We start from the raw sequence: 25,843 nt of genomic DNA, 5'->3' as shown, positions 1-25,843 counted from the left end.
TCTCTATATGCGTATCCTTCGATTTGGACAAAATATAAAAATTCTCATCGATCATTTTCCTCCTTCAAAAATGCCTTCAATGTAATGAATAGTTCTATCCAAATTAGTTCTCCCTATCGAATGAGGCATAAAGTCCTAAAAACCTTGCATAAAATATTAACGAAAATAAAATAAAATTACTTAGGGTACACGCAAAAACAAAAAGAATTTTCCCTGGATTTTCTATTTATTTACAGGGTAAAAAGTTGCAAAAGGAAACTGACCTTTGCTTTTACAGAGGGTGCAACCTTTTTTTTTTTTCTTTTCCCTATAACATCTTTCTTTTGGTTTTTACTCAAATTTTCATCAAAGTTTGGAAAGACATTGGTATCCAGAAATTCTACAATTGAAACTTAAAGATAATATTCTCAAACGCTTTTTTCTTCGCCTTCTTTTCTCAAGAAGAAGAAGAAGATGGTTTCATGGTTTGAGAGAACCAGTGAAATTTTCCAGGTCTTTATATCCGAAAGGAAAAAAATGAGGAAGCAAGAAAGAAAGAGAGATAATAAAAAAAATACTAATTTAAATCTATTTTTATTTATTTATAATTATATTTGGTAGTTGGAGTTGGGATCAGGATTCTTTCTGGATCTAAGGATCCTGAGCCTAGGAATCAATTGATTCGGTCAGTTGAAATTTGATTCAACAGTTATAATTATTATAACTTTTAGTGAGACTCCCTGTTTGTAACTGTTGGATTAAATTTCAATGGGTCAGATCAATTGATCCCTAGGCTCAAGATCCTTAGATTCGGAGAGGATTTGGATCCTTGGAGTTGGACCCAAATAATTGTTAAAAAAATTAGAGAGTTTTTAGCATACTGTGAACGGATAATGATAGGGAGACTAAATTTATAAATCGCATGATATGGTTATTGATGATTAAATTATTACTTAAGCATTGATTAATGTAATTATTTTCTATTGGTGACACATTAAGATTTAAAATTTTGATCTTCCTAACATTACCAACCATGAACGGATTTCACTCTTGTCTGACTCCTTGTACTTTTTTTGAATGGATTTCAAGAAGTCATTTGCCATTGATGTCTCTGGAAAATCATCACGCACCACGTCGGTCATTGATCTCTTAATAATCATCAAGCAAATTCTGTTGGACCTTTCCCATTTCTCATGCTTGGATTTCAGGCTTGCTGTGCTTCCATCAATAGGCACCGATGGTTCCTCAGTTCTCAATGCTAGATCCTAGTCCATCACACCAAGCACTATCTCCAAATCTTGCTTCCACATTTTATAATTAACTCCAGTTAAGGGTTCCACCGTATTCAGGCTCATGGAATTGAGGTTCATCACTGAATACACAACATGCAAAAAACTTTAATCTTTATGCCCCAATACCTTATGTCACAAGTCTCTACATTTTTGAATCGAAGAGAACTCGTGAACCTTTTTCTTAATCATAATACTATCATAGTTTTGTTTGAATTTCTATGGTCATATCAACATGCCTTTGCGGTTAGTAAACATGGTTGGATTCTAACAAGAATGTATAAAACATTATGCCACTTGAAAACCAAAAAATATGAATGTAATTTTCTTTAGATAAGTATCGGTTATGTTTCCAATATTCAGCGCAAGTACTGGTGTTCAGTTCTTTGTACAACATATGAGCAAGAAGAGCTTTAGCTAATACATGCCCATAATTTATTTCTTTATGGACTCGAACCAGTTCGTATTCTGCAAAAGAAAGAAGACAATTTCTTGTGCTTTTCACATAGGGTTAAAGATAACCACTAACCTTGTGAAGCTATTGCAGCAGAAAAACTAGAGCTCTTCTACACTCAACACTACTGTATGCAATTAACAAACAATGGGGCTTGAAACCTTTACGGCAATTTATCGAACACTATGAAGACTATTGAAAAACGAGACTCGAATTGCCAAAATCGGTGTCCAAAAAGCCGTGATCGCCGCCATGCACCACCATACGACCCCACCTGTGGGTGGTTGAGGTGGTGGCCGAAAAAAGGAATACTCCATTGCTGGAAAAAATATTTTGCTACCGTAAATGGAATATTCCGTAATCAGTAATAGAATATTCAGGTCAGATCGGGTTGTCTGTCTATACTGGGTCGTCGAGTTGCTGCTGTGCAAGCTGGGATCCTCACCGGATTCTAGGTATTTTCTCCGGAAAACCTAGAGACTTCTCCTCTTCGACCATTTCTCAACCACTTTTCACGTGGTATATACCAAAATGAAGTTTGGAATTAGAGTGACAAGATTACACCTAACCTGAGGCCAAAATGTGGCCAAAGATTGCCTGAAAACGGCCTGGAAGTTGTAGCCCGAATGAGGTTCTATACTCTTTGGATCTACTACATCAATCCTCACGTGCAATACATGAAACATAACCTACTCAACATAAGGAAGAGAATGGTGGGGGCCACGTGACTTACCTCTGCCAGAAACGACGGGATTCTCACCGAAAAGCTAACCCCGCTTCGTAGTCTTCGAGTCGGCATGTCGAGTTTGAATTATAGAAAAAACAGAGGTCATGGATGTGTCCGTTCTACTTGTGTTCACACGTTTATGTCACCGAATGCTACAAGAATATGTTAATTTGATAAGTCATAGGTGTAACAACGAAAATGTCGATCGAAGTCAACACTATCCTCTTCCAACCGGTCACTTTCCACCTTTGGAAATAAAAATAATAATAACTTACATAATGGGTCATAGCTAGGGATAGGCAGCAGTTACAACGGACAGGTAACCGCAGTTATTTACCCATACCCGTTTATGTTTATACTCGCATAACCGTTTACCTATTGAGTAATTGTTTAACCGTTTATAAATGGTTAACCGTATCCATAACCGCATACTCATTTAACCGTAACCGTAACCGTTTACCAGTTTCTTAACCCGTTCATCCCTTTTTTTTTTACCCATTTACCTTTTTTTTCACCTGTCTATATGTTTATTTTAACAACTTAAAAAATAAAAAATTGTCATAAATTTCTTTTTTTGACAATTAAATATCGTTATAGGTACATTTAGCATTTATTTCGGTATTTTAATCTTTTAAGTCCTTATACCATTTCAATAATCATAAAACTTTTAAAAACTCAACGTAGTCATTATCTTGAATGCTAGATAATTCAAAGCTCCAAAATATTTCAAAACAAAACTTTCAAACACTTTAATGCTTTAGATTTTTTTTAAAAAAAATTCTTTACATATATTAAAATAAATGGGTATCCGTTATAACCATGGGTAATACCAATAACCACTCATTTAAATTTTACAGGTAAACGGTTATACCCATAATCGTTTATTTATCTAAACAGTTACTCATAACCGTAAAATTGACGAGTAACTGCAGTTACTCATACTCGTAAGTATTTTGCCCATCCCGCCACTACTACTAAGACCACCAACTACCATATCATCCATCACCCCCGTCCAATGACCATCACCACCTTCACCCTTGTGACCACCACCACAACCTCCATCACCATCAATCACCACGTCCCACCACCATCATAACATTTTCCACCCCATTACCCCCACCACCATGACCATCACCACCTCTACCTTTACGACCACTATCACAACCACCAGCACCACCATCTCCACCCCATTACCTCACCACCACTCCAACTAACATTGCTACCAATACCATGCTCATGTCAACCACCTCCTCAAAGTTAGTAGACCCTATATTTTTGCTAGAGCCCAGTATCACGGGCACCTTTAGTAGTGATTGGTGCAACAAAATCAATTCTGCTAGGAGATGCGGATATAAAATAATTGATTTTCATGCCGAACTATATGAGCGCAGAAATACTTAGGCCATCTTTTAAATAGATGAGATACACAACTTAACCAAGCAACTACACACAGAGAATCCAAATCCCCACAAACAACATATGATTCCAAAATCCAGATAATTACTCCGACTTTATTTTGTTTTATTTCTCTGGGAAGGAGATACGAGTGGGGAGAAGGTTTTATATTCAAAATGGTCCCTAAAGATTATGTCATCTTACTTTGGTCTTTGTGGCTTAAAATAAATAGGAGTGGTTATTGAGATTGTTCACCATTAATTATTTTGGTTGTTCTATAAAAAAAAATTTGTTAAATTGAAGATATTTTTGTCAAACCACCAGTTCAAAGGGAGAAGTTGATTTGATAAAAATACATTCAATTTAACGGAGATTTCTCATAGAATGATTAAAATAATTGACGGTGGATAATACCAAGGATCATTTTTTTTAATTTTAAATGACAGGGACCAAAGGGAAAATATAACAATTTCAAAAATCATTTTGGCTAAACAGTGGTGAAGAGAATAATAATTTTTGGAAACATTGATGAAACTTTGTCAAACTCAAACTCCAAAAGCGGTCAAACATTAAAGTTCGTGGAGCTTTACTGTAAAACTCGCAAGAAACGAAGCCTTCGGGGAGGAGGGAGTAGGGTTGAAAGACGCACACATCTCCCACACAACTACCATTCCAAGTTCCAACTTTCAACTCAGAAAAAATAAAACCATTTACATTACTTTTTAACTAAAGATAATTTTTACCGGATTAAAGAGTATTAAAAGTATATTTTACTCCACCTCTATGGCTCAAAAGGCAACAAAGTCTTCCGAAGAAGCCAAGCCCCGTCTGGCGGAGACAGCCATGGTTATTGCTTCAACAGCAGCTCCCGCTCCTTCCTGGTTCACGCCCAAGAGGTCATTGATTCTCTTACAGTTTTGTGTTGTTTTTTTTTATTGGGTTCTGTTCTGGGGTCTGTTTGGTTGCTGAGAAAATATGGAAATCAAGAGAAAGTCTTGACCTTTTTATATCTTTTTGGATTTTTGATTGTTTTTGTTGCTTGGGTCTGGAAAATACACGGTATTTGTATGTAGGTTTCAGAAATTTGGTGATTTACTGGAAATTCGGTTTTTCTCCATTGTGGGCACTAATGCTTTTTCTGTGAAAATTATGGATGGAAGGGGAAAATTGTGAGAATTGTTGGATGCTTAATGAGTTAAACTAGTTTGAAATTGAAAGGATGAGGTGATGTATCATGTAAATGAATGCTGTGGAGTTAGAATATATTTATAAGTTTGAGCTTTCAGCTGGGTTGAGTCAAATGTCATATGAAGGTTTTGCAAGACTTTTGAACCACTTCACTATCTCTTTTTTTGTTCGGTGAGTAATAAATGTCTTTCTGCTCTGATTGCAGGTTACTTGTTATCTTTTGCTTGATTAACTTGATAAATTATGTGGACCGAGGAACAATAGCAAGCAATGGTGTCAATGGGAGCCGCACAACATGTACAGATAGTGGTATATGCACGGCTGGTACTGGGATACAGTAAGATTCTAAGAACTATCTGATGGTTTCCTTATTTCTCTGGTTTTCATATTTGGTTGTCTTTATGCATTGCTTGATTTACTTGAATGTACAAAGTTTTCAGGTTTTTGCCTGTAATCATGTTCTAAGTGCTACGGTACAGAAACGTTATTGAGATTTCTGAAATAAACAAGTGTGTATCCGTATCAATTTGTTATTGATATAAAAAATGTCATTTGGTTTTCTAAGAGCACTGTATTTGAGAAGTTGTGCAAAATTGTTCTCCTATTAATATACTTAGCTGTGGTGTGTGAAACATACCACCAACTACAGTCTGCATCAGTATTGAGACTTTGAGGTCGAGGCAGTTGTGGATTGTCTGCATTTTATCCATTTTTAATCAATTTCTCTTCTTTTTACTACACGGTGCTTGCAACATGCAGTCTTTTGAGATAAGTATCTTCCTTTCTAATATAATATTTGTCTAACCCTTCTCACAAGTTCCTTGGGTATACGATTTGCATAGAAATGCTTTCGAACAATTGTTTGAAAAGCTTTGTCCAGGTCACCTTTTATACTTCATTTACATTCTATGCCATTGTTTTGGTTATTTTTAAGCTACTCGTGGGCTTTTCCTTTTCTTGTATGTGTCCTGCATGTGATAATTGTTTTCCATTTTCTTTTTCCTCTTTTCTGATAAATGTTTTACTTTCCATAGAAATAGAAATCATCCTTGACTGTACTAATATCCTTAATTTCTTTTTGTTTGTAGGGGGGAGTTTCACTTGAACAACTTTCAAGATGGAGTTCTATCATCAGCTTTTATGGTTGGACTTCTTATTGCTTCTCCTGTATTTGCATCATTAGCAAAGAGGTAACAGTCACCTGTTAGTATAGACTAAACATCAAACAACAGTCATACATTTATGTCTGTCTATGAAGACAATTCTGTTGTGCGCACTCGCGCACACCCCTTTATGTGCACATCTATGAATAATTGGATACACACATATAGATAAGCTTCAAGTGCAAACAGTCTACATGCAGACTTGTTTCATTTGAAAATCAGGCTGGTTTTTGCCCCATTCTTCTGACAAGTGGGTTTAAATTTTAGCACTCGGGCTTTGGGTTTCTGGAGAGATATAGGGTGCCGTCTATGATGCGGTCAATGTATTAAAAGGCAAAGGCGTCCCATGGATAGCCCCGCCTAGGCGTGAGGCGAGCCTCACGGTACCTAAAATTTTAATATATGTTATATAATCATTATATTTATAAAATAGAATACTTTGTTAAACAAATAATTATAACTAAATCAAAGATAATAATTATATTTAGTTTTAAAAGACTCGCCTCTGTGCACACACTATCTTATAAGAAGTGTACTACATGTATGTGTGTGTGTATATATATTTGTCTCTGTGTGTGTGCGCGTGCAGATATGTATAAATTCAGAAGCATTTGGATTTCTTATTTATGCAATTTTAAATTTTTCAGTGTAAGTCCCTTTAGGCTCATTGGAGTTGGATTATCAGTTTGGACCTTTGCGATAGTTGGTTGTGCTTGTTCATTGGGTTTCTGGTCCATTACTATTTTCCGCATGTAAGTAACTTATATCCTTCTTGTTTTATTGATATATCTTTTCCCCAGTTTGTTGCTCCTTGATGGCTCATTTTTGAGCAATCCCGTAATGTGGGTTATTGTTTGATCATGTTTGTTTGTTTTGCTTGTTTTAATTACTTTTCTGTTCTCTAAAGGCTAGTTGGTGTTGGTGAAGCTTCATTTATTAGTCTTGCAGCTCCATTCATTGACGATAATGCCCCAGCTGCTCAGGTATGGTATCTTTTGTTTCACGGCTGCCTAACATTTTAAATTTGTTGGTTTCATTATGATTTTCATTCCAAAAGAATGACGGTGGGATATACTTTTGAAGATTTTGAACCTTATTAAAAAAAGCAAATAACTTGAAAGAAAAAACTACATTACCTTAAGATAAGTAGTTATCTCAATTTTATACAACATCAACAACAACAAAGGCTTTTCCCACTAAGTGGGGTCGGCTGTATGAATCCTATAATGCCATTGCGCTCGGTTCTGTGTCACGTCTTCCGTAAGATCCAAGTACTCTTAAGTATTTCCTTAGAGTCTCTTCCAAAGTCTTCCTAGGTCTTCCTCTACCCCTTCAGCCTTGAACCTTTGTCCCATAATCGCATCTTCTAACTAGGGCATCAGTAGGCCTTCGTTTCACATGTAGTTATCTCAATTTTATAACTAAAGAAAATATATAAGCAAAATATTGTGACCAAACCCATTTAAAATACGGCATCTAACGGATTATAAAAGTTCAAGTTGTACTTTATGTCGAGTTGTAGTTTTCCTGTTTTTTTTCTTTTCTTTCCCTATATAAAGCCACTGTAACGTAACTTGGTCGCTGCCTCATTCTTAGAATGCCATGTGTTATCACTTTGCAGTAGTGTGCCATGGAACGTGTACGATTCCCTGTCAGAAATATGTTAGAGTTGCAGTGGTAGTTGACTTTTTCTAAACTATCAATAGCTTTTCGATATGTTCTTAGCAGTAGGTTTTCTTTTAACACCCACCACCTGTCCAATCATGTAGATATTCTTTTTGATGTTGTATACACCTCATTGCTTTTTTTATTTTATTATTTAAAATCATATATATTTTTAGATTTGCTGTCAAGTGATTTATGCTGTCTATTATTTCAGAAAACTGCGTGGCTTGCTATATTCTACATGTGCATACCAAGTGGATATGCACTTGGCTATGTTTATGGTGGGGTGGTAAGTTATCCTTAATTGCAACATGGGTTAGTTTCATGGGATATATGGTGTCTTGACCCAAATAAATTTTCTAGATAGAACTCTTTATATAAAAAGTGCATGTTTGTTTACAGTTTGAGGGTCCTCACATGTTTCCACGAATCACATTGATCCTTTTTTGGTTGTCTGTTGTTTATATTACATAGGTTGGAAGTCACACCAATTGGCGTTATGCATTTGTGGGGGAAGCAATCCTTATGCTACCATTTGCTATTCTAGGATTTGTTATGAAGCCTTTGCAGCTGAAAGGTCTGATTTGAGGCATCAATCCATTTTTCTTCCACCACATTTCTAAGGGTCGTTGCTAAGCAATTTGTGATTACAGGTTTTTTTCATCCTGAATCTAAAAAAGCAGTTACAGCAGTGGAAACGGCTGTTGAAGAAGTTCAAGGTGCTGATACTTATGGTAATGTGGAAGCTGTATCTACAGATAATGGACCTTTATAAAAACAAACCCATGTCCTCTCTCTGAGTAGCTGCAGAATACCTTATGATTAATTGGAACCTCTCTAATGGGCTATGTGGATGTGAAGCATTCATCGATAAATAACTTTGTGATTTAGGATTTTACCGTCAGTTTATACTGCATAACTGCATTCTTTAGGAGTTCTATTAATTTATATGATAACTTTTCTCAGATTTTCCTTTTGGGATAAAAACTAAGTTGAGTTGAGTTGACATGGAAATTTATGTTAGGATACGTCCATCCAATAAACTTTTATGAAAAATCTCTAAATCCCCTATCCTGTAAGAGGAGTTGCTTCACTAGTAGGTTTCCTCATTTCCTTAAGTTTTCAGGGAGCAAAAGCTCATGATTCTGAATAAATTCTGAACATTGTGCTATGCATTATAAAGTAATGATGCTATGTGTCACGTTAGTTAGCGGTGCTCTTTGGCATAATAACAAATTTTTGAACCATAAATTCTTACGATGTGAAGTTGTAAAATATGTAATTTAAAACTTCTGTTATGTTAGTTAATCGCCTTTTCCTTTGTTTCTGCCTCTCTTTCTTGAAACAGAAAGTACTGCTGATTATGTATTATTAACTTTTTATTTTTATCAGGATAGTGAAGGTTTCTGTTCTGTTAACTGTATTATAGTTACTCTTTTCCTTTGACATTGCTAATTTTGTTTTGAAACTCTGCACAAATTCAGGTATTTCGAATGGTAAAGGTGCTTCCTATTCGATGAAGAAGGATATGAGAAATTCCACCTTACAAAAATCTTCCAAGTGAGTCACTCATCCTTGAGCTCATATGTATGTAATAGATTTCTTAGTTCTACAATCAAAGGTCTTGCAAAATATTAGACAAATACGAAATCATTAAGACATCTAGTTGTAGCAAAAAAATTAGATGAAAACAGTGTTTCATCAAAACTCTAAAAACTACACAATTTGGATTCTTGAAATACAATCTGGAGTGGGCCTACAACAGGTGTCCCTCAATTGAAGCTACCTCTGTGTAATATAATACCTAAAATTTGTATGTTTTTGTATATACCTAGACACACAGCCACCACCTTGATGGGGATAAGCTTTTGGCTTTTTAGCCAAAATGGTCCCTGAGATTTGAAATCAATACAAGTGGTCTCTAAGATTGTCCACCATCAATCATTTTGGTTCTTCCATGAATAGCTACGAAGCATAGACATGCCAGCTTAAGAGCGTATCCCATATCAGATACGGTTTGGGATACGATACGCGCCCAATATGTGCCGACACGCTCCGGATACGTATCTGAACGTATCCGTTGACCAATGGACATTTGGATACGTCGTTGATACGCTTTTGATAAGCGAATCCAACTTTTTGGATACACAACGATATAACCCATCTAGTTGTGAGCGGCTCAGCATCAAATGATCTAACCAGGGGGGAGAGAAAGGGCTCAGAGGGGGAGGGGGGGAGAGGGTTCAGAGGGGGGAGGGAGAGCTCTGTGTAGAAGAGTGTCGAAACGGCGAGATCTGCAATTGGAAAGAAGGTGACGGCGGCATATTCTATTGTGCTAGGTACTTAGGGTATTTTTTGAAGTCATGTGACATTTTCTTTTCAAACCAGGGTTTCTGTTTTATGAGAAAATAATGCCATATATATTTATATTTATATTACAAAATAATGCATATTTTTTAGCATCCATGCCGTATATATTTATATACAATTATTAATATATTTATTAATATATATTAATGCATATTTTTAATTAACGTCTCCATGCCGTATTGTATCCTAATATTTAGAAAATAGCTGTATCACCGTATTCGCATCCGTATCCATGCTACATAGATGAATAGTTATGTTAAATAAAGATTAAAGGGACAAAATTACCCTCAATTTAATAAACAATAGGTCAAAATGATTTGACAAAATTTGAGGGTATTTTTGTCATTTTATCCTTATTTAATGGAGATTTTTCACGGAATGTCCAAAATAATTGATGGTGAACAAACTCGGGGACCACTTCTATCGATTTCAAAATCTTAGGGACCAAAATGAGGAGTTATGCAAATCTCAAGGACCATGTGAGAATTAACTAAGTTTACAAGTTCTTGAATTTTGGTTAGCTTTGCTCAACTTGAAACAATATTCCAGCTATCATAAATACAGTCCTTTTTTTTTCTTAAGGGATAAGAAACACGAAATTTATTAGAGAAAATGCAAGGAATACAAGAAACGTGGACTTGGAGTCCATGAAACACTGTTCCAGTTAACTAAATGACACTCCTTTTTTTAAGGGATAAGAAACACAGGATTTGTTAGAGAAAACAAAAGGATCCAAGAAACATGGTCATGCATTCCATGAAACACCTAAAAGAAACTTAAAAAATACTCCATAAACTTCATTCTCTACTTGAGTTTCTGTATCGTTTTAAGTAGTCAATTATTTCCATGCTCACCCTGTTCATTCAGAGACAATAGTTGAATTACATAAGGAACGTAGAAATTTGGAAAGAATTAAAAGGGTATTAATGAAATATCGTTTAAATGGAACATTTACATATCAAACTGAATATGTTGGACGTTAATTGGCATCGAATCAGTAACCAGGTGGACTTTTAAGTGAATCATTTATGAGAATTGGAAAGATTAATTGTAAGCTGGACCAGCCTATGAAGCTGGTGTAACTTCCTCAGGTGTGTTTTAATGTTGACCACCGTTTTCTCCTCCTAATATATCCTTGAGGGTAAATTGAGCTTCTTGTTTAAATGGTATGCGCATATTTATCATATTAATAGCCTCCATTATAAGTGTCAAATAAAGCAACTGTGAGAGGTCTCATTAGGCATTGCAAGGAATAGCACAAATAGCTGGTTTCGTATAATGAAGTATATGTGGGTTCCACTTGCATGAGCATGACAGTAAAGCATTACACGCCAAACTATTGTTTCGTTTAACTTTCTATGTTGTGTCACGTGCTATTTGTTTTATGGCAGGTCAAAGGTTGCATCAAACATAAAGAATCAAATATCAAGGTTTTTGAATGATATGAAGGTGCTGTTGGTGGATAAGGTTTATGTTGTGAATGTTCTAGGTACTTATCTTTTTCTTTCCCCACCTGCTTTACCTACCAGGTTTTATATATGGATTTCTTTGGTTCATGGTTGTTTCTTTATATGGTTCTTTCACTGGCTAGTTTCCTGAGAACTCATTCAGTGGTGTACTATTTTAGTCGTCATGGCCTTCATCTTTCTCTATATACTAATTCCCTGTAAATGTGAAATTTTCATTCTTAGGTTACATAGCATACAACTTTGTCATAGGTGCATACTCATATTGGGGACCTAAGGCGGGATATAATATATATCATATGGTAAGCGTTTTACTTTGATTGTATAGATTTGTATCATTCAATATTTTTTTCCTTTCCAATTCCGTGTAGTCAAAGTTGATGTTAAGTAGTTAGGAGATAGCTCCATGGTAAAACCTGCTTTAAATTCATGCTCTTTTGGCAGAATGATGCAGATACGATATTTGGAGGTATTACAATCATGTCCGGAATATTGGGCACACTAGCGGGAGGCTTTCTTCTGGATTATATGACTAACACTATCTCTAATGCTTTTAAGGTAATCTAGAATATTTTCCTTGATACCATTATTTAACAAATCTATAAAATCAAAGTTGTTTATATGCAATATTGCCGTTTGTCTTTGGATACCTTGTGTAGTCATTGTCCAATCATCGTGTTCCTTTTTGTTTCTTTGCCTTTGTCTCTAAGTACTATATTCTATTGCAGCTTCTTTCAGCGGTAACGTTAATTGGTGGTGCCTTTTGCTTCGGTGCCTTTTGCTTCAAGAATATGTATGTTTTCCTAGCTCTTTTCGCAATCGGTGAACTACTTGTCTTTGCAACTCAGGTACATTCCTATTCAATGAAATTTTCTCCATTTATTTTTTAGGTTTTGTTCAATTTGCCTATGCTGCCGAACACTGAAATACTTTGTATGGCTCAAAAAGTAGATAATTACAATATCACACTGTTTGCATGATAGATATTTAGTGCCAGACCTATGGAATATTCACTCCTCTTGGTCTTCTATGTTTCCCTTTTGCAGGGTCCTGTAAATTACATTTGTCTCCACTGTGTTAAGCCTAGTATGAGGCCGCTATCTATGGCTATTTCTACTGTTTCAATTCATCTCTTCGGTGATGTACCTTCCGCACCTCTTGTTGGAGTTCTCCAGGTTTGCCTTCCTTTTTATTTCATTATATGTTGTTTAACTTGCAAATGGTCTCATAAAAATCCTTAGTTGCACATTCTAACTGAGTATTCTTCTTTCTTTTGGCTTTGGATTGATTTTTGACTGTGCAGGATGCCATTAACAACTGGAGGAAGACTGCTCTTATTCTAACAGCTGTTTTCTTTCCATCAGCTCTAATATGGTTTATAGGTAAGATTCTTGTCGTTACCCCGATATTTTACCGTGGAACTTCTGAATTTGACGACTTGTCAGGAATTTTAATAGGTGCATGGATATTTGAGTAATTCCCAAATAGATGTCACGTCAGTAAAACTGGAAAAGGAAAATTTTCTGCAAGTACCCAGTGCACAAGCCGGTACTCCACGTGTCACAATACAAGTGGAGTGACACTGAAAAATATATCCTCTCTCCACTTGTATTATGACATGTGAATTACCGGCTTGTGGAGTGGCCCTGATATTTTATCGTGGAACTTCTGAATTTGATGACTTGTCAGGAATTTTAATAAGTGCATGGATATTTGAGTAAGGAAAGTGTTATTGGCACTCCAAAAATCTCATTCTACACTCCTTACAAGTGCATTTTTCTTTCCTAATATAGAAAGTTTGGAGTGTAGAATGAGATTTTTAGAGTGTTAATAACAATTCCCTTTGAGTAATTCCCAAATAGATGTGACATCAGTAAAACTGGAAAAGGAAAATTTTCTGCAAGTACCCGGTGCACAAGCCGGTAGTCCATGGGTCACAATACAAGTGGAGTGATGCCGAAAAATATATCCTCTCTCCACTTGTATTATGACATGTGAATTACCAACTTGTGTACTGGGTACTTGAAAAAATCCCTCTTGGAAAAGAGCAAGTGTTTTTTCTTTTCTTTACCCAATAGTGTTCTTTTCATACATACACTCTATACTATGATCAACACCTGGTGTGAATTTGATGAAGTTGATTGGAATATTGACCATCATTATTACATTTAATGGACCGAAATCGAGATCAGCCCTTAGATTTGTAATCCTCGTTTGGCCACCGTCACAGGAATCTTTCTGCACAGCGTGGATAGATTTAACGAGGAAAGTGAGCATCAGATCACCACCAAAACCGAAAAGTCAAGCACAACGCCATTGCTTGAAGGGAAGAAGATGGAAACAACTGAATCTGTTGCTGAACCATGAGACAAGATACTTTTCTTTTATCTTTCGTTGCAACCAGTCACATATCCAGGCCTTGTTTAGTAGGTTGTTTTAGTTCTGTACATACGGTCTCAAGTGCAGTAATTTTCTTTTAAAAGTTCTACTTTCCAATGCATATGTTCATATTTGTTCTTCATTTTGAATTTTTTAAGGTTGTACAAAAATGCATGTTAATAACCCGACCATTTTCTTGCCTTTGGCATGTATTTTCAATTCGATAATTTGAACTCTAAACATTCTCTTGTCCATTTATTATCTTATAAGTAAATAACCTTCGGCCTCGTTTGGTGTCTAATACTGAATTGTATTGGATTTAATTGCTCAATAGATTCAACTTGCATTGAAAATTTGATGTAACTTGCAAACCTTGTTCAAGTTGAAGGAAGAAAGTGTATTAAGCCATGGAGGAACTTCTCTCTCAATCCGACTACTTTTATAGGGATTGGAAGAATAAGTTCTTTTAACGTTCAAAATTGAGAGGTCCATAACGACCAATATCGTCAACCCTTGATGGACTTGGACTAGAGGTTTAGATTATTGACTATAAGATTTAAGCGGTTCATCATCAAAACTAGTTTATGTCCACTGTAGTATATGTGAGGTGAATAATACAAAGTGCTCAACGAGATTTTTTTTTTTTTTCTTTTGTGATTCCGACCGCATATAAGAGGCACTCGTCCCTCTTATATAGGCTCCAAAAGTCTTGGGCTCACCGCTCTTACATTAAATGAATACATGTGTAGACATAGCTTGTTGCCTACTCCTTCCGTACTCAATCGACACGTGGAGTTGCCTTTGCTCAGGGCTAGTTGAAAGGCTTCATGGGCCAACACATAATGAGTGCTTTGCTCGGCCCTAAGGGGTTGAGGAAGCATTGTCCAACTTAGTATGACAACCTTTATGTCACTTCATAGGCCTCTTCTCTTGTTGATGGTCAACATATGGTCCAGAGTTGATGTTTGAGTAGGCATGTCACTAGGGTTTTGTGTTGTAAAGTTGTTAATTTGCCGATAGTCTTTAAGTGTCCGGCAAGTACTTTTTGAATAGGTGCTCATTTTCTTTGTGAATAGTAAACCAATATCGGTGGGCGGTTGTCTGTAGCGGTTGCCGTCAATCCTTGTGATGCCCAGTCGTCTGGTTTCACTGTGTTGGCTCACAAGCCCAATTCTTTGATTTTCTTTTCTTTTCATGTGCCTTCTACAAGCCCACCTTTGTGGGCTAGGATGAGAGTTATATATTTTGAGAACATCGATATTTTTACTTTAAAGGAAATGAAAGTTTGGCTAAGCAATATAGTAAGCAACCTAATTTGGTATTGAATTAACTGTAAATGAGATTTGAGCCCAAGACCTCTCACTTCCAAATAGCACATCTATATATATTTTAAAGATTTAAAAGGACCCTGCATTAACAAGTTCCTTCACAGCTAATTCTTTATTCAACATATAATTCAATTCCTTTTTGCCTTGGTTAAGGCCCGCCCTGTGTCATGACATGTTCAAACGTCGCTCCAACGCAATGATAGAATAACAATTTTTTTTTTTTTTTTTTTTTAAGGGATGTTGGGGGTAGGGATGGGCAAAATACCTGCGATTATGGGTACCTGCGGTTATCCACTTATTTAAACTTCACGATTACGGTTATGGGTAACCATTTAGCTAAATATAACCGTTTACCCGGGAAATTTAAATGGGTGGTTATGGGTATTAATCGCGTTATAAATGGGTAACCGTTTACCAATTTATTTTATATATGTAAAATTAACATAAACCATATTCTCTATCGGACAAAACTTAGATCAATGCTATTGACTATAGTGCATGGTTTATATAGCTAATTATAATATAATGTAGCTCATTATATATATATTATGTTAATACTTTACATTATGGGTTAAATAACCCAAGAATAGTGTCTTTTAAACAGTTTTCTAAACCCAAGAATACTTGGCAAATATTATAAGGAAAACTAATGAAAATGGTTTGAAAACTTTGAGTTTGAACGAGAATGACAAAATAAAGGATAAAGTGAATAGTACCAGGATTGATTTTTTAGTGTAAAAATGTGGTTTTTCGTTAAAGTGAACAGTACGGGAGCTTTTTGTTAAAGTTTTCAATATTATATTACCTTCATTGGTAATAGTTAAAAATATCGTCTGTAAATTATTATTTCAATTATTGGAATGGCATAAGGATTTAAAAAATTAAAATACAGAAATGTATGATAAATGTACTCATAACGATGTTTAATTATCCAAAAAAAAAGAAAATTATGAAATTTTTTTTTTAATTTTCAAGTTGTTAAAAAACATGAAGACGGGTGAAAAAAAGGTAATGGTAAAAAAAAAAAATAGAACTTTTAACGAAAAACTCCTGATAATGTTCACTTTAACGAAAGACCACATTTTTACACTAAAAAGTCAATCCTAATACTATTCCTTTTACCATTTATTTTGTTCTTATCATTAAAACTCAAAGTTTTCAAGTCATTTTCTTTAGTTTTCCTTATAAAAAAAAAAAAAAAGAAAGATAAACGGGTTAAAAAGGTAAATGGGTATTAAACGGTTATGGTTAAATGAGTATGCAGTTATAGGTATGGTTAACTGTTTATAAACGGTTATGAGTATAACTGTTTAGGCAATTATCTAACAGGTAAATGGTTATGTGGGTATGAGCATAAACAGTTATGAGTAAATAACCAGGGTTACCCACCCACCATAACCGTTGCCCATCCCTATCTGGGGGGACACAATTTCCCTAAAAATCAGTTGGTTAGAATTTCATGAATAACAAATTAGATACTAATGTATTTTTAAACTCTGAGTGTAAATATATAATTGTATTTAAAATACAACAAAAAACTAGTTGGCTTAATATGTAGCTTTGCCGCGAGTAAACGTAAACCTGAATTTCACTTGGGAGTTGATTTTCACACCTTTTTTGGTTTCACACCCTTCTTTGTGTGCTATCCACTCGTTTTTTCCTTTTTCATACTACTCAATTTCAGGCCATCGAATTCTCAATCTCAGGCCCTTAGATCAAATTAATTGAAGATGATCAAATAACAAAAATTAACAAAGGGTGTGTGAAACAACAAACATAATTTACCTGAAAAAAATCAAGTCCTTTAGTAACATCGCGCGGTCATCTCCACCTTCACTAAATTTGTCACGTGTTAAAAAACTCACTTGCGAAAGCATTCAGGGCATCATCTCTAATGAATAACATCTCCGGTTCGTCAAAAGGAATTATCTCTAATGAATCACCAGGAACTCAAAATATATTTAAGCGCATGGAGTTCAAAGTCTACTGATATCTATGCAAGTGAGAGGTCTCCAGCAGGAATTGATCTCTTGACAAGCTTTGCCCACGATTCATTGGTTTCGGTTATGACCTTAAGAGCATAATCCTGTTCATCATATGAATTGCTTCCATAATTAGATATAAAAAAAGGTCGCGCGCACGCGCGCACAGAGGTCGTATAATTCATATGTAATGTTCTGCAGATTGTGGTATTGTAATTATTCTATGCTTATACAGGAAAAGCAAGAGAAGAAGGTGAAGTGTGACAATTAGTGTGTGCTACTGTGTAGTGGACAGTACCAAATCAACACCAGAAAAGAATTTCCAGCAGTAAATAGACAGGAACAAAGATAATCAACAACCAATACGCACGAAGTTAGAACATCGATAATTAAGTTTTAGAGGTGACAGACCCGGGAGAGAAGTTTATATTCAGAAATTTCTGAATTTGCTGCGTAAAACTATGCACAAAGCCTCTTAAAAGAGTAATTCTATAGACTTAAAACTCGAATCATAGCCCTTGATTTCTTAATAAATAATCATGTAATCCTATCCAAAAAATTAAAAAAAAAAAACAAACAAAACATAGAGAAAAAACAAAAGGAACCATAAATCTGATTGTTTGTGATAAGTTGATAAAAGATGCATGCAAATACTTTAGACTCACACAACTGTCAGATGATTGATTAAAAAGACAAGGAGTTTACCAAATAAAACATGAAATTCAAACAAAACAAATAAAAAAACAAGAAACAACTAAAACCCTAAAGTAACTAGAACCCGAGCCAAGTTAGCTATTTATGATGGGAGGTATATGTTCCTGCAAGCCATGACCACTAACTAATTTCATAACGATGCATGAATAGAGACTTGTAATTACTGTCCAGCTAAGGTAGATCATGAATCGTGTTTCGACTGCCTTCATGTTGTAGGACATCAATTTGTTTAAAGCATGCCCTATTCCTGAATATTGAGTCCATACTACGTATCAAACGTATCAAGATTAGAAATAAATAAACTGCAAAGAAAACTGGTATGTCACCCTTAACCTTAAACCCTTCCACTGCCCCCCAATACCACTGCCTGGTTTTGAAGTACTCTTTATACACTCAAGTCCGATGACCATAAAGAGACATTCTTACATGAATTATGAGTTTAAGTATGCAATTATTGAACACTTTCAAATCAGAAAATCACATTTGACTTGGACGAATGCATTTTCTAAACCCATCAGTATGTGTACTAGAACAAACAATTGGGCTATAAAACAGGAGTAATACTTTGATGACCTTCACCCTTCCCCCTAAACTAATTTTGTAATTAGATCTTGTCATGTCTCCTTGCAACACTGGCACTTTGCAAGGAGCACTATGCTCCTAGGCCAGAGTGCCATCGAAAGCTGGTGACTGAATCAATAAAGGAATGAATAATGGGAAGAAGAAAAAGGAAACACTCCATAAAATTGATAAAAAAAAAAAAAAAAAAAAAAAAAAAAAAAGGAACAAAACCAATAGAGTAATAAAAAAGGATTCACAGATAGAATTGAAAAGGCCACTGTAAAATTACCTTGTTGGCTGCTTTGTTGCCAAGACCAAACTTGTTAGCAGGCTTTCCATCAGGTATCTTGTAGTCTCTAAACCAGTCCCTTATTGCAGTGAGAGTCCCCTGAAGTAAACCATACGATTAAGCCTCAAAAAGCTTAGTACTTAGTTGATCTAATTTATGAAGGTAGATAAATTGTAACTAAACAGTAATGTATATCATAACCATCCACTTTGTTCAAAAGAGTTTAGGTAGACTTTATCCATTTTTCGTACAGTAATCATATCATGTAACAGCAATAAATTTAAAAACTGAAAACATCTATATTTAGATACATTAATTACGGTGACAATGGTTGGTGAGTGCATAATTACAGAAATCTGATAGTGGTTGGTTAAAATGCAGTACATACCGGGAAATGCTTCTCAACATCATCAATGTCATTAACGAGAGAAGCCCTTGGATCATCCAATGAAATTGCAACAATTTTCCAGTCAAGTTCCCCTTCATCAATCATAGCTAAAGCAGCCAATGGCTTTACTTTCAGAATCTCACCTATCTTTCTCCGACTATCACCTATCTCAACAACATCAACTAAAAGTTGTTGAAAATACAAGAGCTTTAGTTTTCCTTCTAAAGTTGGTACTTCCCTCGGGCAAAAGTTGGCAACATAAAAGACAGACAAGTGAGCAGACCTGGATCATTATCCCCAAATGCTCCTTCAACTTCATTGTTAGCAAGAGATGGGTCTTCCCATGTTTGTGGGAGCAACCCATAATTCCAATTAATATTGTAGCTGAGAAGGATAGGTAACATAAGATAACTTTTTTTGATACAACAATACGTTTACACTAAAGGGCAGGGAACATATAAGATAACCTTAATGGTTTGTAGGACAAACAACTAAACTTAAATATCAAACTCTTGCTATAGTGTTACTCATATGTGCATGTGCTTCTCTGCGTGCATCTATCACCCAGGAAAAAAAAAATCGTGCACCTAAGAAACTAAACAAATAAAGATAATCAGCACCAACAGTGGCGTACATATATTCATGGTGCACCCTTAGCCAAAAATTACACTGATTCAGGTACCATATAAAGCACCAAGACAAGGACAAACACTGTAATATAACCTTAAGAAAAGTAAAATTAGACCTTACCGATAGTAACGAAGTTTTCCCTTCTTTGTATCCTGCTTTATCGGGGTGTGTGGCTCATCAGTAGCAACCTCCATCTTTGCACTCGATTCTTTGGGTATTTCAACCACGAAGTTGAATGCACCGTCACCCACTTGCAAAGGTATATCATGCCAAGGAGAAACCTAAGTATAAACCAACACGTTGTTATAGCAGATTGAAACAAAAATGAACTAATTGGCGTGTGGAAACCCAACCATGTCTCCAACAACCCAGCATTTTGAATCTTCTTTTAGAATTGCATATAAACATTTTCTCTTTTGAACACAAGTTCGAAGTACGGATACTCAGAGTTGTTGTTCTATTTCCCCACTGAAAACAAATCGAATCCCGAAAACTCAATCAAATTTGAAACAGAGAGACCTCAATGAAGCAAATGATATATGCCATCAACTCACACATTTCCCTGCCCATCAGAAGCTGCCATATAATAACCAAAAAATTTTATATGTGTACAAGAAATATACGAATTCCTGAATTATAACCCCATTTGATACATTTATAGGAAGCTTTCACATTATCCAGTTTTTCCTGCATTTTCTCAGAATCCAAACAAACAACACAACAGAAAATGGAAAGACCATAGACCTTTTGACCGGAACGGTCGACGAAGAAAAGGCGGTAATCTAGTGTTTCGGGCTGGCCTTCCTCCTTGATCTGAACCTCGGGATTGTAGATAGCTGTGCAATTGAAGGGCCTCCTGGAAGAAGACGACAACGACAGCGACACTGCTCTTCTTCTGGTGAAGCAAAGGCTGGTAGTGCTGTAGGGACTCAGCTTCGTGGGGAACGACGTCGTCTTGGAGATCAAGCAGGAAGTATTGGCGGCGGTCAGCACTCTCGCGGTGGCCATGGCTCCCTGACTGGTGAAGGGACGAGTGGCAGTTTGTTAGTGGTATGCTTTGATTGGCTCCTGTCTCTGTGCGTGCGCTCCAGTTTTATAGGAAAGAAAGGACTTCAAATCTTCCGTCCCCGTTTCCTCGAAATTTTTTTCATTTAATCCGAGCACACGAGTAATACGTGTGTTTTTCCGTGGACAGCAGAAAATTTTAATATTTAATTTATTATTTTATGAATAAATATATTTTATTATTACTATACGACTCGTTATATATTACTTGTATTCTGGTTATATTAAAAAATCTCCCCGTTTCCTCTGTCTCTCCTCTGTACCCTTGCTAAATTGTTGCCACCTGTACATTCACTTAATAAATTGCGAAATTGAAACCTATCAATACGAGGCCGTTTTGATAAAAGCAAAACCCAGCAAACACAAATCCCCGCCCACTTCCTCCCTCTTCCTCCCTCCTCCTGCCGCCCGCCGCCCGAACACACCACCGTAAGAATCCCTGGCTGCAGTGCAGACCTCTCTCTCTGTCTAACGCAACTCCGCCAGTCCAAAGTGAGAAACGTTAACGGCGCCACAGAAATGAAGGTCAGGGTGGTGTGTCGGAAAGTGTGTGATTACATTCGTTATGATCTGAAAGAGATTGCATTCCCATCTTCGCTACCGGACCCTCCTCATATAAAGAAGCGTCGTAAGCTCACCTGGCATGAGCGGTTCTTGGTATGCCCTTTTCATTCATTTTCATTATACATATAGATATAGGCTGTGTAGTTAATCATGCTCATATCCGATTCATGTAACTCACTCATGGATCATGGAAGTAATTACAAGTACTGGATTGTTAAAATGCTTTTGGCAAGTTGATTTGGGGAGTTGTTTTGACCTTTCAGATATCAGAAAATACATTTCTTAACAATTGTCTGAAATGGCCCTTCATGGAGAAGTAGTATTGAGGTAACGGATAGGTGCTTTCCAGGAAACACTTGGGTTATTAGTAAAATATTTTTATGTGCTTAATTGCTTTTGGTAAAAGTACTAATCATAGAAGTGCTATTGAGCAGAAGCGTTTGTGTGTTTATCGAACGTGTGGGTTGGGTATATATGAGCCTTTGATTTTGGTGGGTGTAACCATTTGTTCTTTCTTTGGCGTATTCTGATATGAATTTTGATTATAAGGTCAATTGTTCAACCATAGATGCTTTAAAATTCAAGCTTCTGAGTATCAAAGTTGATTTTGTTTCTGATAATTTAAGCTAGAAATAATATTTGGCTGTTTCTGATAAGTTTATGTCTTGTTTTCATTGAATGTTGACTATGCTTTCATGCTTAGAATATGTTAAAGCTTTTAGTACATTTACGCGTGTGGTGTTAACGTGAAGGATGGTAATTTATAGTATTATACCTTCTATTGGTTGTCAGGTTTTGAAGGAGGCTTCTAGGCTTTATGCCGCCAGCTGGGTGCGGGATGTTGGTCCTGAACTGCGACCTAATGATTATAAGAATGAGGAGAGTGAAGATAGACCTGGTGGAGCACAAAGAACGGCTGAAGGGAAAGAACCCTCAACATTAGAGGATCTTGGTAAGTAATCTATACATTATGCTGCCACATCAATTAGTGTCGCCATTTTAACAAAACTTAAGTGGAAAGCCTGCTTGTTCTATACAATGTATGCATGCATATGACTATGAAGATAATGATTGATGCCCAATAAATCTTTGTTTTTTGTTCTTTGATTTGGTTTGCATTAGTGTCCTGCAATGTTCTTACTTTGGAGTTTAGCATAAATAAATAATAATCAGTGAATCCTGCTACATGATCATTAGATTCTGTCAAATGTTTTACATGCATCAAATCTGCTTGAAGGACAATATGTTAAAAAGTTACTTTTTTAATAATGATTTAGTAGTTGTTTGTTCAAAAAGGAAAAATAGTGATTTAATAGTTGTTTGTATATCCAAACAGCTTAAAAAAAAACTTCTACATATGCTTTTTTGTAAGGCAGTTCTTTCTGGCTGGTTTTGTGTGTGGGTTCACTTTAATCTGTCAATTGCCTGTGTTTCTAAATTTCTGTATAAATTTTGGGTTATGATTGTATGACTGTTACCAATCTGTTGCGACAAAACTCATAGGCCTAGCTCTCTCTTCCCTGTGTTGTTTTCTTTTTTCTGTCGTAATAAGCTTTTCTCATTTCAACACCCCCTTCTCTAACAGCATAAAAAACAAATGAAAAAAGCTTTGGACACCTGACAACTTTTTATGAATACTTAATAAAAACAAAAGAATACTTATTTTCAGTTGCTTCCTTGAAATCTATAAACTTTTCAGTTAAAATGGTTTGAGATCTGATTATGTTTAATGCTTTTTCTCTGGAAATAAAAACAAATAGCTGTGGCCGCAAGAGGAGGAATGGAGACGCTAAAGCCTGCTCTACAGCGCGTGTACATGACAAGAGCTTCTGCATATCGGGATGCTCTTCAAAGTTTTATACATGGGTACCAAGAAGGCATCCAGCAGGTCATGGAGAAAAAGGCAAAAGATTCTAAATCTCAACAAGAAAGTGATAAATCTACTTAACAGCTCTTGTTACGCTTCATAGTTGTTGCTGCACTTACTGACATTCTTCCGAAGTTATGGGGTCATTTTGCTGAGTTCCTTCGACATGGTTCTTTCAAGCGGCTTGTTATCTGTGTCGATTACAAGTTCTCGAGCTCTACTTTTAGCTCAGTTTTAAGGACACCTGCCATGGTTTTTCATTTGAGAACTTGAAAGCAAGTTTAAGAAATGTGAATATTATGTAAATCTGCAATAATTTTTTTCCCTGTTTTGAGACTCATAAAAAATCTGCTTTATTGGAGTAATTAATTTTCACCTTGCCACTCGTGGTGATGAATTTTTACTTGCGGTATATTATTTTCTTGAAAATAAAAGTAGGAACTAGGGGTGGGCATGCAGCTCTTTGGACCTGTGGGTTCGGATCGTATTATCCGGTCTGATGTAAACCATCCGGTTATTATTTTTATTTTCAGAACGGTCCTAGTTGGTTCGGTTTGTGAAAAAACTAGTTCAAAATCGAGTTCATATTTCTTATGTGCTAATGGGGCTGAGACCGTATAAAGGTTGTCTTAGCACTTGGTATTTTATTAGTTGTCTACAATGAATCTCATGATCATAATTCCATTTCTATATGATCCTAAGAAAAAGTAAAACAAACTTTGTTAATATTGGTTTTATTATACGTAATTCTTTTATAATGGAAACACATAGAGATTGAGATTGGTTTTATATTGATGTTTTGTTATAGGACATATGATTGAAAACATATCCGTTCAACTTGTAGGAACTAGATCGTAATGAACGAAACCAAATAAGCCGGTTCCCCTAATAAAAATACATAAAACTTGTGAAATAGTATATTTCGCCCAATTCATTAGCCTTTTGATACAATCAAATAGAAAAGCCCCAAGGGCACATATTATCATGTGAGTGAATAAATCATCCTCTATTCATGATTTGAGAACTCATTCCCCTTCTTCAAACATTACATGGTGCCCCATGCGCCGTGCCCCGTGTAATATAGGCATTTCTCTTATAATATTGCCTTAACATGACTTGGTAATTTTTTTTTTAGATTATATTAATTTAAGATAAGATCCACAATATAAGTGATGATAGAAATGCCGCATTTTATCTCACATTTAAACCATCCATCTAATACGAGCAAGTCCACCTCCCAATTGCTTGGCAATTGGGTGATCGAATACCCCAAAACGCACAAAATCGCTATACTCCAAGCCCAATCAATCGGGCTACAGTGAAAATGAAGTAGGTTGAGGGAGTGTGATGCCATGGTGATGTCAGTCACGTTATATATATTGCGCCAAGTGCGTGGGCTTCTTCATGCTCGCGTGAGCACGAGTGGATCGACATGATGCAGGTGGTGGGCCCTGCGCTGCAGGCTTCAAGGATTGCTACGAATTTGGATCGTTGGATTTCCCAAATTCAATTGTCCGTGTTAATCCATATTAAAAAAAAAATCTGAAAAAGACTAGTTATCCACATGGCACAATCTAAACTCTTGGATTGCAAAAAGAATGTCATCCAACGGTCCATATTTGTGACATCCCGTCCCGAAATTTTGTGTATTTTATTCTTAATAGTGGTGAAATTATCAAAATTCCCTTGAGATGCCACGTAGGCCTTTCACGTGGACCTCAATCTTCTTTTCACTTTTCCACTCTTATGTTATTATTTTCAAGTAGTGCTCATTTTTACAGACACATGGCCATAAACGGAACTCAATTCGGAGTTATAACGAACAAGTTACGTTCGAAACTATATAGAAATACCTGAAACAAATTCAAAAGTTGGAATTTTCTCCTTGTGCAGCATGCACCATTGCATGGGTTCTTTTGGGAGGATTTGGATCCTCTCCAGAGTCTAAGAAAAGGATCCTCCTGACCAACATATGTGGGCCGTTGGATTTTTATGCAGCGGCTACAAACAAGGATGTCTCTTTAAAGTTATAATAATTATAGCCGTTGGATGAAAATCCAATAGCCCACATGTGTTGGTTAGGAGGATCCTCTCCTTGGGCTCCGGAGAGGATCCAAATCCCTTTTTGGACACTAAAATCTGCCTTGTGCAGAGATTTTGCTTGCATGTACTGACTGATGCAAGCGGCAATTAAAACACACACCACTTTTCCTCTTACCTTCTTTTTTATTGAGAACTTTAACGAAAAACTTCAGGTATTGTTCATTTTAAAGAAAAACAACATTTTTATACTAAAAAATCAATCCTAGTACTATTCATTTTACCCTTTATTTTATCCTTATTGTTAAAACTCAAAATTTTCAAGCCCATTTTATTAGTT

The 25,843-nt window shown here is 36.0% G+C and overlaps 3 protein-coding genes across 4 annotated transcripts; 2 read left to right on the top strand and 1 right to left on the bottom strand.

Annotated features, from left to right (window-relative positions):
- The first annotated feature begins 4,464 nt into the window (after positions 1-4,464).
- Positions 4,465-14,329, top strand: LOC103967978 (probable sphingolipid transporter spinster homolog 2). 2 transcript variants are annotated; one of them, XM_048568744.1, is made up of 16 exons: positions 4,465-4,740; positions 5,238-5,369; positions 6,121-6,222; positions 6,843-6,947; positions 7,103-7,178; positions 8,075-8,149; positions 8,335-8,437; positions 8,514-8,579; positions 9,345-9,420; positions 11,622-11,719; positions 11,922-11,998; positions 12,141-12,254; positions 12,425-12,544; positions 12,743-12,871; positions 13,000-13,078; positions 13,927-14,329. In XM_048568744.1, exons 1-16 carry the CDS (start codon positions 4,628-4,630, stop codon positions 14,061-14,063), a joined length of 1,602 nt encoding a protein of 533 aa, XP_048424701.1. In that variant the 5' UTR covers positions 4,465-4,627; the 3' UTR covers positions 14,064-14,329. The 2 variants fall into 2 exon arrangements, with proteins under 2 accessions (XP_048424701.1, XP_009379584.2); XM_009381309.3 differs by having other exon boundaries at positions 4,467-4,740; positions 8,514-8,594.
- Positions 14,330-17,164: 2,835 nt separating this feature from the next.
- On the bottom strand, positions 17,165-21,119 carry LOC103967977 (soluble inorganic pyrophosphatase 6, chloroplastic-like). Its single transcript, XM_009381307.3, has 6 exons — positions 20,712-21,119; positions 20,088-20,248; positions 19,621-19,721; positions 19,338-19,519; positions 18,950-19,048; positions 17,165-17,489 (listed from the first exon to the last, which is right to left on the bottom strand). The coding sequence occupies exons 1-6, from the start codon at positions 20,973-20,975 to the stop codon at positions 17,397-17,399; spliced, it is 900 nt and encodes a 299-aa protein (XP_009379582.2). The 5' UTR covers positions 20,976-21,119; the 3' UTR covers positions 17,165-17,396.
- Positions 21,120-21,349: 230 nt separating this feature from the next.
- LOC103956127 lies at positions 21,350-23,846 on the top strand. The gene is made up of 3 exons (XM_009368070.3): positions 21,350-21,689; positions 22,389-22,548; positions 23,357-23,846. Exons 1-3 carry the CDS (start codon positions 21,552-21,554, stop codon positions 23,542-23,544), a joined length of 486 nt encoding a protein of 161 aa, XP_009366345.2. The 5' UTR covers positions 21,350-21,551; the 3' UTR covers positions 23,545-23,846.
- Positions 23,847-25,843: the final 1,997 nt, after the last annotated feature.

This window comes from the organism of the source record quoted next, unplaced genomic scaffold, assembly GCF_019419815.1.
Source record: "Pyrus x bretschneideri cultivar Hongxiangsu unplaced genomic scaffold, Pyrus_bretschneideri_v1 Contig49, whole genome shotgun sequence".
NCBI classification, from domain to species: Eukaryota; Viridiplantae; Streptophyta; class Magnoliopsida; order Rosales; family Rosaceae; genus Pyrus; species Pyrus x bretschneideri.
This window is presented reverse-complemented; position numbering and strand designations above follow the sequence as displayed.